Raw genomic sequence first — 16,859 nt, 5'->3', positions numbered from 1 at the left:
GTCAGATCATCCACAGATCTCATTAAACAGTTTCTTGATAGAAGCCAAGAAACTGCTTTGAATTACACATTTGCTTTTAACTCATGTTTAACTTATTATTATTATATTATATTGATCTCAATCTCATCAGATGGGTTACCGATTTCCTAACAGATGGAACTCAGAGGGTGAGAGTCAACAATGTTTTATCTAACAAAAAGCATTCCTCTACTGGGTCCCCCCAAGGATGTGTATTGTCTCCCTTACTCTTTGTCCTATACACAAACGATTGCAAGAGCTATCACCACTCAAAACACGTGATCACATTTGCAGATGACTCTGTCATTGTTAGCCTGCTGCAAGCTAACAAGTGGAGCCACGGACAAATCGTTGATTAGTTTGCCAGCTGGTGTGAACAAAACTTCCTCAAGCTAAAGGTGTCCAAGACTAAAGACATGATAATTGACTTCAGGAAACCCCCCCCCACTCCCACCCTAACCTACATCAGGGGAGATTCAGTGGAGTTTGTAGAACAATACAACTGCGTGGGGACTGTTCTGATCTCCAAGGTCAATTTCAAAGCCAATACTGACTTGATCCTCAAAAAAACAAGTGTCTTTTTTTCTTAAAGAAGCTTAAGTATTTTAAGGTTGACGATTCATTGTTGATTTTGTTCAATCGGTCCTTCCTAGAATCTGTTCTAATGTTTATCCTGATCTGCTGGTTTGGCTAGAACTGGCAAGAACGAAGTGGGCAGTCTTGTGAAAATGTGTCAGAAGGTCAGTGGTGCTGATCTTCCTCTCCACCATCTACCTTACGCGTGTTTTGCGTAAATCAAAATCTGTCTGTGACGATCCTTCACACTCCTTGTTTAATAATTTTCAGTTTCTCCCATCAGAACGCAGATACTGACTCACCAACTCCAAAACCAACAGATTTAAGCTCTCATTCATACCTGTAGCCATATTGTTACTTAACTCTTAACTTCTTTGCAAATATGTACGTATATCGGCGTTCTTGTTGTGTTTTTTTTTTTTCCGTCTGCCTGTATACCAACACTGCTGCTGTAAAACAAATTGCCCTCTCAGGGATAATAAAGGCTCTCTCTCTTACTTATTTTGAAAAAAGTGGTATGTGCATATTTTCATCAATAGAATTTGAATGCATTTCTGGTATCTTACCAAGATCCTGCTGCTAAGCCTTTTTAGAAAAACCCTGATTTTTACATTCCGGAGTTCAGTTAGTCTTTCCTACAGTCCATACTGCACATTGTTTCCACATGATAGGGTACTGATTCTAATTTTAGAATAACGGTACTGGAAGTTGAAAAAAAATCTACCGTTAGTTTCACATTAATTTTTAAACTAGGTTGATAAAGTAGAGGAGGATGTGGACTCAACACTACAATAAGGATTTAAAAGCACTCTGGTCTTGCTTTTCTAAAAAAATGATGCCATTAGACCAGTTTAAAAAAGTAAATTTTAATGTAGTGTAGCTAGCTACCTTTGAAAGTTTCGCCTTCAAGCTGGTTGGTCAGTTTTGGACTTGATTGAAACATTAATCAGCCAGCAGCCAGATCACCCTGCAACTCACAACTGGCAACCCACTGAAACTAAGCAGGTGTGAGCCTGGTCAGTACCTGGATGGGAGACCTCCTGGGAAAAACTAAGGTTGCTGCTGGAAGAGGTGTTAGTGGGGCCAGCAGGGGGCGCTCACCCTGCAGTCCATGTGGGTCCTAATGCCCCAGTATAGTGACGGGGACACTATACCGTAAAACAGGCGCCGTCCTTGGGATGAGACGTAAAACCGAGGTTCTGACTGTCTGTGGTCATTAAAAATCCCAGGGTGTTTCTCGAAAAGAGTAGCAGTGTAACTCCGGCTTCCTGGCCAAATTTCCCATTGGCCCTTACCAATCATGGCCTCCTAATAATCCCCATCTATGAATTGGCTTCATTACTCTGCTCTCCTCCCCACTGATAGCTGATGTGTGGTGAGCGTTCTGGCGCACTATGGCTGCCAGGTGGATGCTGCACATTGGTGGTGGTGGAGGGGAATCCCCATTACCTGTAAAGCGCTTTGAGTGGAGTGTCCAGAAAACGTATTAATAATGTGACACACCCAGGTGATTGTTATAGGATCTTCTTAGGTGTCTCCCACGAAAACAGATAAAACAGCAGGTAAAAGTAAGTGATAATTTTATTTAAAATGTGAGGCAAAACAACAGAAAACGCATAACAAAAGACTTAAGCTCTGACTAGGCTTCTTCAGTCCCACTCTACACTATATCACAGCCAGCAGCTAAGCAGTCTATAGACGACTCTTCAGTAGAAAAACTTGAATCTTCTCAAAACCAGTTCAAATAATTAATTTGCATTGAAACTGAAATTCTGCTACTCATGTGGGCGACACAGCTGGCCATTAATAACTTATGTCCTTTTGAAAGAATCAAAACAAATACAACAGAACCCCATTTTATGTTTATACTCCTTAACCTATGTGTTACATTGTGTGATTTAATAAACGCTCAAGTGTAAAACTGCACCCTGAGATGACAAGCAGTTTGCATATACTGTACTGTATATGTGGACACCTTGCAAAATGCATTCAAAGGTTTGGATGATTACCTTGTGTAGCGGAACTTACTGTCTGGTAGTGCGGTTATGGAGGATCCACATACTGTACATAAACCTATATTATCTCTAGTATACATAAATATTTATTAAACTAAGGCTGGATCAACCTGTTTTTACCCTTGTTAAAACCCGTGGTTTTACCCTTCCTGCCCAAGTTTTTTTTTTCTTACCTTCACTGTTCCACTTTTCCATTTAGATCTTATATATATATACTTGCATACCTATACATGTTATGCCACTATATAAAAAGGAACAAGTAATAGGTTTATTCCATACTGAAAAAAGAAGAAAGAAAACAACGTTTCGGCTGTAGAGCCTTCTTTGGGTGTCGGCTCCACAGCCGAAATGTTGTGTTTTCTTTCTTCTCTTTTCAGCATGGAATATACATATAAACCTATTACTTGTTCCTTTGCAGCCTACGCATGATGACGCAGCTACCCACTTGAAGCACTATATAAGAATATACAGATACTATATATTATATATATCTAGTATATTGGCATATCCTGTTTGACCAAATATCAAGATATTTGATACTTCAGTATATTTGGATTTCTAATAGACTTTGTTTGAATGTTTAGTTATTTTATGTTTTATTAGCTGATTACATTACTGGTATTCTTGTACTACATAAATATGAATAAGAATAGCTATGGTTTGAAGCACATCTGTTATTGGAAAAAAATGTAGCATTGTGTAAGATTTTCAGCATTTTTCTTTTGGGGTAAAATAATTTGTTTTTGCTGACCACTAGCACAGTCTCTCAGGATTTCCAGGGATCCCAAAATATTGCTTCTAAGAAACTGAATCCTAAATATTACTTAATCCTTCATCTAAGCTCTGTTAGGATGTGAAACTCAAGTTGTTCTTTAAAATGGTTTCAAGAATGGATGCTTCAGAAACACACATTTTCCTGATCCTACATAGATAGATTCAGAGAACTTGAATTTCTTAGTTTTGATTTCATGCAGTATACAGATCTGAACTTTGGGCTATACTGCTAATGTTTTGATTAAAATCCCTCAAGTTCTTTCTCACACTTTTTTTATATTAAATATATGTATACATACATATATTCATTACTTTTCATTGCTTCATTACTTTATTGGAATGCATAAATACTGTATGTATTCCCTCATCAAGAGAAGCTGCAAATTAATTTAACTAGTATGAGACGTACTGGAATTATTATAAATAAGACCTTCCGGATTCTACTTTACTGTAATCGCAGAGTTCTGTCATTTCATCTAAGTTGCTAATGGACTGGTGGTGTATCACTGCAGAATGAAGTCTATTTTAATTAACATCAGAAAATCGTATGTTCTTTTTTGTCTTCTTAAAATCCCTTCATTTTTATAATGTATTATAATATGTACAGTATGTTTATATATAATATAATACTGATGTCCTTACACATCTTAGATAGAACCCTAACCCACAGCCACCCAGAGGTCTTCCCAGTGATGTGAAGTGTGTGATTTAAAGTCTGTGAAACAAACTGACTAAGAATTAGGGGTTGGAAGTGACTCCCCTTCCTCCCCAGACAGATTAACTCTCTTTTTTTTCTTTCAGGGCGGCATGTGTCTGCTCCAGAAGCCCTGAAGCTGGGGATAGTGGACAAAGTGACCGATGGGAATGTCAGAGAGGTGGCAGTGGAGTTTGCACGCTCAATAGCCGGTAGGATCACAGAGTGATATATTAATGAAATATTTATGGATACAGATACTGATCTGCTCTTTAAAAATGAATATATTAAGGGTGTGCATACTGTAGCATTTTCAATAAATATGCTAATGTAAAGAGGAAATGCAACACTCGTTATCTAATCTAATTTTTTGAATAAAATCCCAGCAAATGCAAACAGATGCACAAATCAAAGAATCATGATAAAGTTTGAAATGTTATGAAACTGTCAGAATAGAAACCTTACAGCAGTTAGTGTCAAGTTTGACCTGAGTTATCAACACACTCCTGGATCTTGATGCACAGACCTGATCAGCCTCTGGACAGTTTGCTGTAGGCTGTTCCACCACTCTTCTTGTGCAGCTGCTGCCATGTGGCTCTGGAAGTTTTACTCCGGCCAGTTTTCTCTCCTGACCTGAGTCCAGTAAAATATTGGACAGTCGTGTTCACCTGCTGTTGATGGAATCGGTTAGTTGGCTTCTCCAATGATTTATTGGACTTAAGTCAGAAGAGAAATTTAGCAACAGCATTTTGTTCTTTAAGTCATATTATTGAAAACTTAGAACTCAATTATTTTTGCATTGTTTTCTTGAAAAATCAAGTTTTCTAGATTCATGCACTGAATGAAGTAACTGTCATCTAAAGGATGTTGTTAAATAATTGCTGCAGAGTAAGGCTACCATCTACACCAGTTGCATTCAATTAACAACATCATACCTCCAACACCACATTTCCTGGTTAAAACAATGCAAGTCACTATAAAAGTCACCATAACATCTTGGCAAGATCACAACTGGGTTCGGCACTGGGAATTTTGCCTCTCAACTGTCAGCGTTCTCACTGAGAACAGATCATTTTCATACAGAGGAGAGTAATTCTGCTGAATAGAGGGTTATTTCATCTAGGAATGTCTTTTAGTGTAACCTAGAAACAATAGCAAAAATGCTTCAGACTTTTATTTTCTAAGTATACACTTCTAAAATAATTTGTGGTGTTTAGAAGGTTTTATATTTAGCGCAGGTATAAAAAAAATGAGAAAAGGTGCAATAATGCTAGTATAGGATGTGCAAAGCAATTGTTACAAAAAACTAAATAAAAAATCCATTAATGAAAGTATTTTATGGTTCAGGGACTTTGTAGTGACCCTCTATCATCCACACAGTGTGGTCTCTTCCTCACATAGGTGGTTTCCTGGGTTCTGCCACATGGTCTGTTGATTGTTAACATGCTGCCTTCAGACAAAAGTAATCTTTTGCCCTCCGGGTGTTAATTAAAATAATGACTTTTTAAATGACTATATAGATTTCCAGTTGATCCTTTTGGAAATTGTGGCTCCACTCGTATATCAAGCTCTTTGCCCTAAGTGATTTTATGAAACCTCATGACTTAAACTCTGTATTTTGTTATTCTTGTGTTTCTCAGCTACAGAACTACTCCAGACATCAAGAAATCTGTCTGAGTCAATAACATTATGTGGTTGATGAGCTACTGATATACAATTTGGACTGTTCTCATTATGCAACATCTGATAAACTATACTATGATAAACATTATGCAACTATTCATAAATTTCAAGAGATCTATTGACATATGGTAGTTAGCATTTTAGCTTGTATTTGTGCATGATGGCTTTGGGAATTTAGATTTTAGGAAGTCCTTTGGAACACTTTGCATGGATGGTGGCAAGTAAAATACTATGAAATGTAAAAAGCTTAAATCATGATCTCCATGAAGACATGTACTGTATGTCTAGGTTTGGGCAGTGTTTGTATTCTTTTTTGTGTAACTTCACTTCAAGAAAAAAATAGCTGGCCATTTCAAATCAATAAATCTAGAAAGAAAAACAGACAAATTTAAAAATGTTAGCAAAACCCTGCTTTAACACTACTTAAAATTAGGATTTTGTTTTGTTATTTAGTTTTATTTGGAAATGAAAGTGTTTGCAAAACTTTTAAAGCAAAACTGATACTGGACAGATGTTAAGCACTCCCTTATGACACAAAATTTGTATATGGATAATAACTGTAAAGGACATTTATCAGCAGCCATACAGTATCACCATGCAACTCACAACTGGCAACCCACTGAAGCTATGCAGGTATGAGCCTGGTCAGTACCTGGATGAGAGACTCCGGGGAAAACCTGTCTCTGAGAGGACATTTTAAGAGCAGTCTTTGGCATTGCAGTTTGTAAGCAGAACAAATAAAAGAATGACTTTACCACACATGAGACTTAAGAAATTCCTCTTAACACACCACAAAGTGAATTAACAGGAAAATAAGTGAATGTTCTCTTTTAAAATACGATTTAGGAAGTGAAACCCTACATTGTGAAACTCTGACTTTTCTATTACTTTTTACTTATAGGACATACTTTTGCCCACTTAGTTTAGAAGTGTTTTTTAAGCTTTAGTACTCATTACTGGTCAAAGGGAGCCAAAGAATTTCTTTAAGAAGATTAAACTTATTGCAATCTGAAGCCATGTGAACTATAATTTAGATAAGTTATTAAGAGAGTTATTGCGTTGCGCAGGATGTTATTAGCAAAACTATGTCATTTTTATAATAACCCATGTAATCCTTTGGTGCTGAAATTTAGGGAAACAAGTTTTTGTTGTGGTATAGTATCCTATATGATCATTGATTGAATTTCAATTTGTAACCAGTAGAGGGAAGCAAAGTCTTTCCAAAATAAGGGATACATTTCAAATTCCAGTTTTTCGTTTTTTGGTTTTAATCTGCTATTAGGTGTCCCTAATGTAAGAACTAATAAATGAAGTCTTAAGGAATAATATTGTAATTTAATCCAGAACTTCATGATGTTATCTAAACTCTCAGTACCATTCTTCTGGATAGTGGTGTCTCTGTCCGTTTCATATTGTAACAGTTTTCACTTCTTTTCACAGCCTGGACCATATTAAGGTGCTGTTGGAAAGCGCGAAAATTAAAGAAGAATACAACATTTATTGGCTTTACTGGTTCCAGATAACATTACTGCTATTCTGAGAGTATGGATAGTTTATCGAGGCAAAAGCCAAGATACTGAACAGATGGCAGTGTTAATTATTTATCAGAATTCTACTCTCCAGATATGTTTAATGCCTATTATGAGTTGACTGGCACTTAAACATACTGGAAAATATGATTTAGTGCACTGTGTGCATGGGATTATAGAGAGCATTTATGCTAAACTTTAGCCCTCAGAGGATTGCCTTTGAATGGTTAGTTCAATTTGAAGTAAAGAGATAAGAGTTTTTCTTGTCTGTCCTCCTGCCTAGGTTTATCTGTATCTAAGTCATTCACTTTAAGAAGCAATGCTGCTTTTTCACCGCAGTTAAAGAACGTACCCATTACAAACCATCTTTGTAATAGCGCTGTGAACCGTTACCTCTGAGAATACTTAAATGAAGGTGATTAAAGAACTTCTGAGCCTGATGTGTAAAGGTCCAACAACCACTTCACAATATTACAAATAAATAAAAATCAACTATCATGCTATCCTCAGATTTGAGAAAACACTTTCAGCATCTTTGCCTGTTTTCATTGTTTCAGTACACTCCACTGCCAGAAGTGTTCATTGTAGTTTTTTAAATGTTCATCGTTTTTTACCTTCAAACGATGTTATGTGACTGTTATGTTGTAGATATGACAGGGAACAAAGTATTCTCAATAGGCACTTGCTGCAACAGCATTGCCTTAACACATTTTTTCTGTATTATGTTCAGAGGTGTTCGAGGCTCCCTCTTGAAATATAGCATGCCAAAACTGATGTCAGAAGACGCTAGGGATGCAAAGAGTCCTCCGGTAATAAAAACCTGTTAATAAGCTCTAGTGGCAAATCCTGCATGTCTGAATGCTAGAGGAGGTGGAGAACATAATGTGAGTGTATGTATGCAACTGAAAGAGAGGAGAGCCCCTCTGGTTTTGTGTTAAAATAAATGTTTCATATCCTTGACAGTTGTGATCAAAATTCCTTTACTCTTTTGATGTATTATTCAAGGAGTTAAAGAAGATGAACATTATTGGAATATTAATCACTTTCTCTTTTTTCTTATTCTAAGTATTTAATTTGTAATAATTGCTGAATTGGTTTCTAAGAGAGTGCTGCACAGAGTGCCAACAGCTACAGGGTTGGTACTAATGAGGCTTCGCTCTAAAATGTTGGGGAGAAAAAAAAATGCACAAATGTTGTATGAATAGACAGACAAATTCACCCACTGCTACAGAGAGAATTATTATAACACTTTTCGACAGATTTGACAGAAAAAAGAGTTGAAGGAAAGGTCTATCTTACCCTTAAAATGCTAAGTGTGCATTTTCAGTGTATAGTGAATTTAGCTTGTTCTCTTTTCCTTAGGAAAACTGCGTAACTGCGTAAGATGTTACAAATTCATTACTCTGGGAATCTCCTGGCTCTGAAAAAAGACACATTAAATTTATTTTTTTAAAGCTAGAGAAAGAACTAAGTGTGGAATTTAGCTGCACTATATATTTTTTAGTTTTTATTTTTTGTCTACGATACCTATATGCAATGCCTATTTGATAGACATAATTGTGCTGCATTTGGGTTGTAGGGTAACCCCCATGTAGAATTTCAGTATTGTTTAATTGTTCTCTACCAGCATGTAATTAGAAGATGCTTTAAAGAAAAATATTTTTTTCTTGTACTGTATGCATTTGAGTGGCATGGAATTTCTCTTTTATTCACTGCCCTAATTCAAGATGTGACTGGCAATAAATCATGTAATACAACAGGTAAATGATCATATTCATTCATATGAGTAATGAGTCTTTATGGGTTTATTTTGCCACACTCTGTAAATACTGAGTCCAAAATAATTAAGAATGCATTAAGGATGCTTGGCTGTGGAGGTAGATATTCACAAGGTCTGCGTACCAGGGTCAAACTCCGTCTATAATATCTGGCCATTCTTGCAGCATTGTATATATTGTGATGGTGGAGCTCCCGTGTCTCCTCTGACAAACAGGAAATTACCAAACTCATTCCACTGTTTGTCCCTGGAGGAAGGTTGACAACTGCACTCATACCCATTAGTCTTTTCTTACCAGAATTCATCTCTCAGTGTTGCCACTCAAGCCTCTGTAGTTTTGACTGGTGGACGAATGACATTTGTTTTCTTTTAGTCTCTCTTCTGCCTTAAGACGCTTTTAGGTGTTTATTTCTTGCCTGTCTAACTGCCATTAAAGCTCTTATGAATGAATCCATTTATATTACTATCTAATGGATCTTCTAATATTGAAAGCAGATTGTTTGTTAGTTGTGTGGCTTTTGCTTCTTGTTCAGTGACTTGTGAGAAATGAATTAAGGATAGAAATACGTTCTTAATTAAAATTAGTTTACCCTAAAAACACTTTACCTTGTTAATACCTAAATGGGAGTCATTTTATCTCCCACAGTAAAAAAAGTATTGTTCAAATTATTAAGCCAAAGCAGTTGAACCAACCATGCCTGACTTCTTTCTCGATATTTTAATTATGAAACTATGTGGGTGTTAAATGTGTTACAAAGCTTTATAATAGATCGAGGTAAATATACAGGGGCTTGGCTGTGTGATGGAAAGTGGTAAAGACTGACCAGTAGAAGTCTGTTCTCTTGTAAATGGATCTGCATGACAGGCCAGGTGCTGTTCACACATCCCTAATTATAGGCTGGCGAGCTGGAGCATGAAGCTCTTAGTGATGGTGATTGATTAATTGACCATTATGAAGATGCAGAAGAACTTATGAATGATTAATCCGTCAATCAATGTATCCTGGCTATCTAATGTACCGACAGCTATAAAACCTGTACAGTTTCTGTATGTAGTCAGAGGCTGAGATATGTAGTTGTGGAGACTAAGCTGGAAACTATATATCTTTATGTTTATTTTCAGCTATTTGTTCTTAATTAAGAACAGATTTTGAATCCCATGAGTGGCGTCATTTCTGCTTACCTGATTGTTGGGGTTCTGAGCCCGCTTCAATGAAGAATGCAGTCATCCCAGTCTGGGGGTTGAAGCTCAGAGCAAGAGAAGCGAAGCTCCACACAACCACAACCACAAAGCAGTGTGTCTGGGGAAAGTCAGGTGAAGGTGGGCAGCAGATCCTTACCCCCAGACGTCTGGGGAACATCAAGAAAGTCAATGTGCATTTTAGGAAGGCCACATCTTTATTTTTAAAGATTTTTTAAAAAGAAAAACACATAAAATAATATTTGCACAACATCAATTGGCATCCTACCAAATGCCTCCTTATCTTGTTTTACAACTGCCTCAGGATGGCTTCTAGGCTCCTCGGAAATGCTGAGTGGCAGATAGATGCCAAAGGCCAGCAGGAGGTAGGGGACACTGCTTTTGCTCTGTGGGTGAAAAGGGACATTTGTCATGGGAAGATAACTATCATATACACTGTATACAGAGCCTCTGTCAACTCTGATTACTGTCTTGTTAAAATAATTGCCTCTTGCCTTGATTCCAGCCTGGCAGAGGAATGTGCTTATGGAGGGAGGTCTGTGTATTAGCCTGGGGTACTTACACACAAGAACCATGCGGCCTGTTCTGTTTCTGTCTAACATTAGTCATCTCAGTTTTACTCCTCTTCCCTTTCCGCCTCCTACAGCTCACTAATAACTGCAGTTCTCTGGGATTTGCAGGGGATAACCTTTTTGTTGTGTTTCCCAGACTGCACATAAAGATGACAGTCTTTCTAATAGATGCCTTCCTTTGCTGTTTTTTTCTAGTAACTGCAGGCATTTTTTTACTCTTGAGGGAAGGCATTGTCTGTTCACAAATAAGTTCAGTTCTGCATTGAATTAGACAATGACATTTCTGTATAATCAGCATCAGAAGTGCAAAGCAAACTGAAAAATATCCATTGAGGTTCAGTCTATGGTTAGAGAAATATGTTATTAATTCATGTTAGACACTATTTTCTGAAAAAACTCAAGAAAGCATTCATTCTTTTATTGTTACAGCAGTCAATTAAGTTTTTTGTAAATGGCACAGCAAGCAATGTTTGTTTGAAAATGCATACAAAATATGCTTCTGGGAAATTGCTTTGAACTGGAGTATTTTTATAAGAGTGGAATAAAAGATCACATACTGTAACTGCTCCTAAAAATGTATTGCAGGCACAATTGAACTTCTGTTTGCATTGTCCACCTTTGGCTTTTACTTAAAATCTTTCTAAATCTTGCACCTTTCAAGTAGGCAAGTGAGCTCTTCTTGCTGCTTTGTAGTGCAACTTTCCGGTCGACTGAAATGAAAAATGAACCCATACCCTTCTGCATGACAAGATCTAAATATGGTTCACTTGAAAAAATTCTTTTCCTTTTGGGAGCCAGAGATAGGCTACTTGCAGTAAGCCAGGAAATTGCTTACTTCAAGTAGCCTAGAACTATAATTCTGAAGGGACAGGAATCTATGAGGCATCAGTAGTTGGTGAGGGCTTTCCATCACATACTATGTCACCTTTGTTTAAGTGTTTAAACCTGGTTGAATACAGATCTCCATGAATGCAGATTTACATAAGGACAACACTGATTTAGAGTTTTTAAATGATTGTGTAGGCTGATCATGATCCTTCTACTCTTCAGTAATACAGTGGCTTAGATTTTAATTTGTTCATCCTTCCTTCCATTACCAGTGAGCAGTGTATTCATTTTGAGAGGAAATGTCTTCAGATAGAATGTGTGAGTGATAGAAAATTGCCATTTAAAAAAAGCTTTCAAGCAGAGCAACTTTTTTTGTGGTAGTGGGTCACATGCTCAAATACAGCATTTGACCAAAAACTATACTTCTGTGAACAATTTCAGGGTGGAGAGGAGAGATTTGAAATGGCAAAAAGTTAAATCCAACCTAATGTGGAATTGTTTAATCATGGAAGAGATAGGAGCTAATCAGCAGACACGAAGAGAGTACTGGAGAGATTTCTGGGGTAGATATTGAAATCACTCTGTAAAACTGCTAGGGTTTCTCCAGTATTGGCTCTGTGGAGATGTTAGATCAGTTTGAGCCAGGAGGATTGGGGTTGTGAAACGCACATTTTTTTAATTTATTTGAGATCCAATAAGTGCCATAGGTTTACAGAACATAACATTGCTGTTGGTAGAGCTAGTGACTGGAATGATACAGAGGAAGATCAGTTTTATTTGGTACCACTGGAACCAAATTTAGATGGTCTCCTGTGACAAGCAATAGGCCTGGGGGACCCGTGTGTAACAGAAAGTGGTCTTTCCAAATCAGTCCAGGGGGAATCCATATGTCTCTGTGGAAAGGAAGCTTGCAAAATCTGATGCTTTTCATCCGAGCAGAAAACACAGTAGTATTTTCTCTAAAAGCGGGATTAACAGTGCTGCAGTGTCCAGTAACACATACTGTAATGTCACAGTGGTTTGTAGTATTTAGCAGTTGAATAGGGTCTCTCTCAAAACACACTTATTCAAAAAAAGAAAAATTGAAAGTAATTCTATAATTGAATAATAACAGAAACAAAATAACTTTCTTTATTGGCTATATCATTGGAATATGTTTTCATGTTACACATGGCTGGAATCTAATATTATACTCAGAGTTAATAATCATTTGGAAGCACATTACAAAGGAGTCCTGCAGAGGTCTTATTAAGCTTTAAGGGTTATATCTGCTTACGTGCTGTATTTAAATTGGAATTAGTAGCTCTCAGTAGTATGTAGGAAAGCAGTTTTACCCTCATGCTGTGCAAGTTCCTCATAGAGAATATGATGCATACTGTAGTTACATCCTAATTGCTGTTTAGAAAACAAATTTGCCCTTAAGGCTAGTTGAAAATGAAATGAAAAATTCCATATTTGCTTTCGAACATCAGTAGGGTAACACAGTAGTATTTTCAGCATATCCTTTTAACCTGCAGCCATTCTTTTTTTATCAAACATTAATGTTATAATATTTAATGCCTAATCTATAAGAACTACTGAACCACATAGTAATTGCCACTGAATTAAGAGGAGTAATTATTTAGAGTCTGATAAAGACAATTAGTAAATGTCATGTGAATTGTTGGTCTGTGTTTCATGATATACTGTTAAATAGTTTTAGGAGAAAATAATATAAAAAAATATGAAATATGAAATAATGCAGTGTACTAGAATTTTGAAGTAAATAATTTATTTTCTTTCATCTTTAAAATTCTGAGTTCACTGGAATCTTTTTTGGCTATTTCACTATAAAATGTTTTATCCCCCTCTTAGTAAAATGTGCACCCTTGGCAGATAGCAGAAGAACTATAATGGGAAATGAAAGAACTATATGCTCTGAATTGTGGATGAGAATAGGATTTGTTCATAGACAATATTTATTTTTATGGGTAACACAATATCATTAAAAAAAATAAAATGGTGGCATCTTTAGACAATGGAGTAAAAATGTTTTTTAGAGGTGGGATTTATGATGCAGAACTATGCTGTTAATATTCAGAATTCATTTGCACTAATGTTTTTTGTGATATGGTATTGCACCAAGAGGAAAGTACCATAAGAATTTTCAAGAGGTGTCCTGACCTCCATCACCACTATTTCTGAACCGCTTTCATGCTACAAATGACTTCACATATTGTAATGCCCATGGGAATGGAGGCTATTCCACCCCCATCCACTGTCAATTAAATAATCACTTACCTAATTTCCTTGGCTAATTTATTCTCCTACTCTGGAATGCTCAGTCATCAAGTTCTTCTGCCTCAAGTGTTGGCATCTGCACTTGTTAGTGTTTGATCTTTCGATTCTGAATATTCTGTTTGACTTTAATTTTCTGATTTTCCCTTCCTGGTGCTTTGACCTGATCTTTGTCTTGCTCTGAACACAAGCTTGGACTATTGACTACTGTTTTTACCTCCACTGTACCACTGTGGGTGAATCACTGGCTTTAACTTCTGCATTATTGACCATGATATTATACACTAGCTTTACCAACCCTGTATGCGCTCCCACACCACTCTGTGCTCACTCCTTCTCCAGTCTCTGCACCCCAGTTGGTGAGAACAGCAACATTACACATATAGCTTTGCACTTTATGCACCATTGAGGTCCAGCATCAACCACTTGGGGAATATGCAGTAATCATTAGATTTAAGCAGATCCACTACAGAGCAAATAAGTTAGAACTAGGTAGGACCAGGGTGGAAAATATCCAGGACACTGGGGTTATCAACTCTTCTCTTTTCATGGAACCTATAATACCCAAATCAATAGAAGCTCAGTTTAACCTTAGTGGATGGTACCTCTTACACTGTGGCACCGTACTGTATGTCTGGTCACCATAATTGGGCAGTGGATTGGAAATTCTGGTCCAGAGAGAAGAGCGCCATCTAGTGGGCGACCGGAACCATTTAGCGCAACAACCTCCTTTTTATTGGAGGTCTCCCGTCCCAGTACTGACCATGCCCATCCTTGCTTAGCTCCTGAGATTTGATGAGATTAAGTTACAAGATGGTAATGCTGCACAGCAGCCATTGTCTTATCATTCATTGTATATATTTTTCATCTTTCTGCTTCATCTCAAAGTACGTGATGAGCAGAGCAATCATATTATTGGATACCTTGGCTCTGAAAGTTATTAAATTAGGAAATTGTATTCTTTTTTTCTCTTCTATTGTTTTTTTTATAAATTGTATTTTTCACACTTCCCTATACAGCTTGCAATGACCTACAGACCTACAGTATACCCATTGCTTGCTTGGATAGGCTCTGGTGCCCCTACAACCCTACATTCGGTAAAGCGGTTAGAAAATGGATGGATGACCTACAGTATAAGTCAAAACATTAAAGCAAATTTTACATTGGAATCCAAATGGTCATATTAAATATTTGGGTTGCTGTACTGAATATAACATAGTACATAGCAATAAATACATGAGGAACAGAATTAGTAAAAAACAATAGCTATGGTTAAAATTGTGCAGTTCCATTTAGCTATGAAATATACTGTAGCTTTCTTGTCAGGCACTTAGAACACTGCATTTTAACTATAGTTCTTTTGTACAGATGCAGCCATACTGCATAGAACATGCCACCCAACACCTTTTTATGTTTTCAAATAATCTGATGGAGGACTGCACTATTTTGTAAAACAGCCAGATGGTGCAGTGAATTCTTAACATACCATGTGTCTGTGCAGTAAAGTATTAACGCATTAGTGCTTTCTTGAGCTAGCCATACTGTACAGTAACACTAACATAATTTGTTACTTTTATTAAATGTAGTATACATAATTATTAGGATTTGTGCATGAATAGTACTTTATGATCATTTTATTTTAGATTTTGATTGTAAAACATGTTATAAATAGTGGCTTGAAAAACATATCTATCAAAAGAGCTCAGTAGTTTTGAATGACTCAAAGGATGACTTAGAATGGTTAAAATGTGAAAGATGTATACAATATGAGAAACCAGAATACCTCGTCAGTTTGAGAGATTGCTTGTTCAGTAGAAGAATTCTTGCCTGTCGAACGGCAAGGTTCGAATCCTGGCCAATGCCAAGCCCCATGGGGGTAATCTTTAATTTCATTTTATATTGACATTTTTATTGATTTTATATATCACAATGTGTTAAATATTAAATTAATATTAGAAAAAAAACTTTCAAAAAGGGGGTCCCATGTGAATTCCTTCTGCATGTGTGATGGTGAAAATAGATAAAAGCGTTTGGGAGTTTTTCACCTACTGTACGTAGAAAATGCAAAAAACTGAACTAGAAACTGTAGATGAATTCAGTAATGGATTTGGAAATGTTCATGATAACACATTATCACACAAGGTGAAAACATATCACTAATTTAGCAGAAGGACTGTTGTTAAAATAAAAAGCTGTATTAGAGAACATGTTGTAATGTATTTGTTGTGTTTTAAATGATCAGTTCATATACAGTATACAGTAATGTTAGAATGAGCTCTTGGGGCTTTTGCAGCTCAAAGTTAGTTTGCCACTACAGACTTTTACTTGTTCTTTTTACTTTGTCACTAAATTAGACATCAGGAAAACAGAACCTCTGTGTTATCTTATATCTCGTGTTTTAAGCTTTGTAAAATTAACCTTAAAATTACGAGTTGTGTGTGTGTCAGAACTGAGCATTTCTTTATCCTGTACTTTTGTTTTCTTTCAACCCAATGACAGACCAGAAATAGACTGCTATTCCTTATTTTTTAACAGATTTTATGTAAATATGGTAATATCAATGACCTGTTTGTTTAGAAAGCTTAACTTTTTTGTTTTTGCACCATTATCAGCTCACTGTAAGAAATACCATTTAGCAGGTATTTATGTGAAATACCTGCATATGACAATATAAAAGTGAATAACACAAACTCAAAATTGGTTCTAATTACTGTATACATCATGTATGAGTATTGGATTCAACCTTTCTTGATTAAAGAAAACCCCTAGGAAAAACTCATCATTACTGTATGTACTGTATTTAATTTAATAATGGAATAATTATATTCATTTTCCTATTTTAAGGCTAAAACAGCAATTCTTGTAGTTACATTGATATTGCAGACATGCATACCTCGTTAATTATAATGTTTTTTT

At 36.4% G+C, this 16,859-nt stretch overlaps 1 protein-coding gene across 2 annotated transcripts in view; it reads left to right on the top strand.

The window, feature by feature from the left end:
- Positions 1-16,859, top strand: part of ehhadh (enoyl-CoA, hydratase/3-hydroxyacyl CoA dehydrogenase) — a 39,752-nt gene that overhangs the window by 5,457 nt on the left and 17,436 nt on the right. For both annotated transcript variants that reach the window (XM_088607301.1, XM_088607300.1), the window contains one exon: positions 4,185-4,289. In XM_088607301.1, coding sequence (XP_088463427.1) covers positions 4,185-4,289 — 105 coding nt within the window. The remainder of the gene's footprint in view (positions 1-4,184; positions 4,290-16,859) is intronic.

This window comes from Lepisosteus platostomus, chromosome 14 (assembly GCF_059453375.1).
Source record: "Lepisosteus platostomus isolate fLepPlt1 chromosome 14, fLepPlt1.hap1, whole genome shotgun sequence".
Classification (NCBI taxonomy): domain Eukaryota; kingdom Metazoa; phylum Chordata; class Actinopteri; order Semionotiformes; family Lepisosteidae; genus Lepisosteus; species Lepisosteus platostomus.
This window is presented reverse-complemented; position numbering and strand designations above follow the sequence as displayed.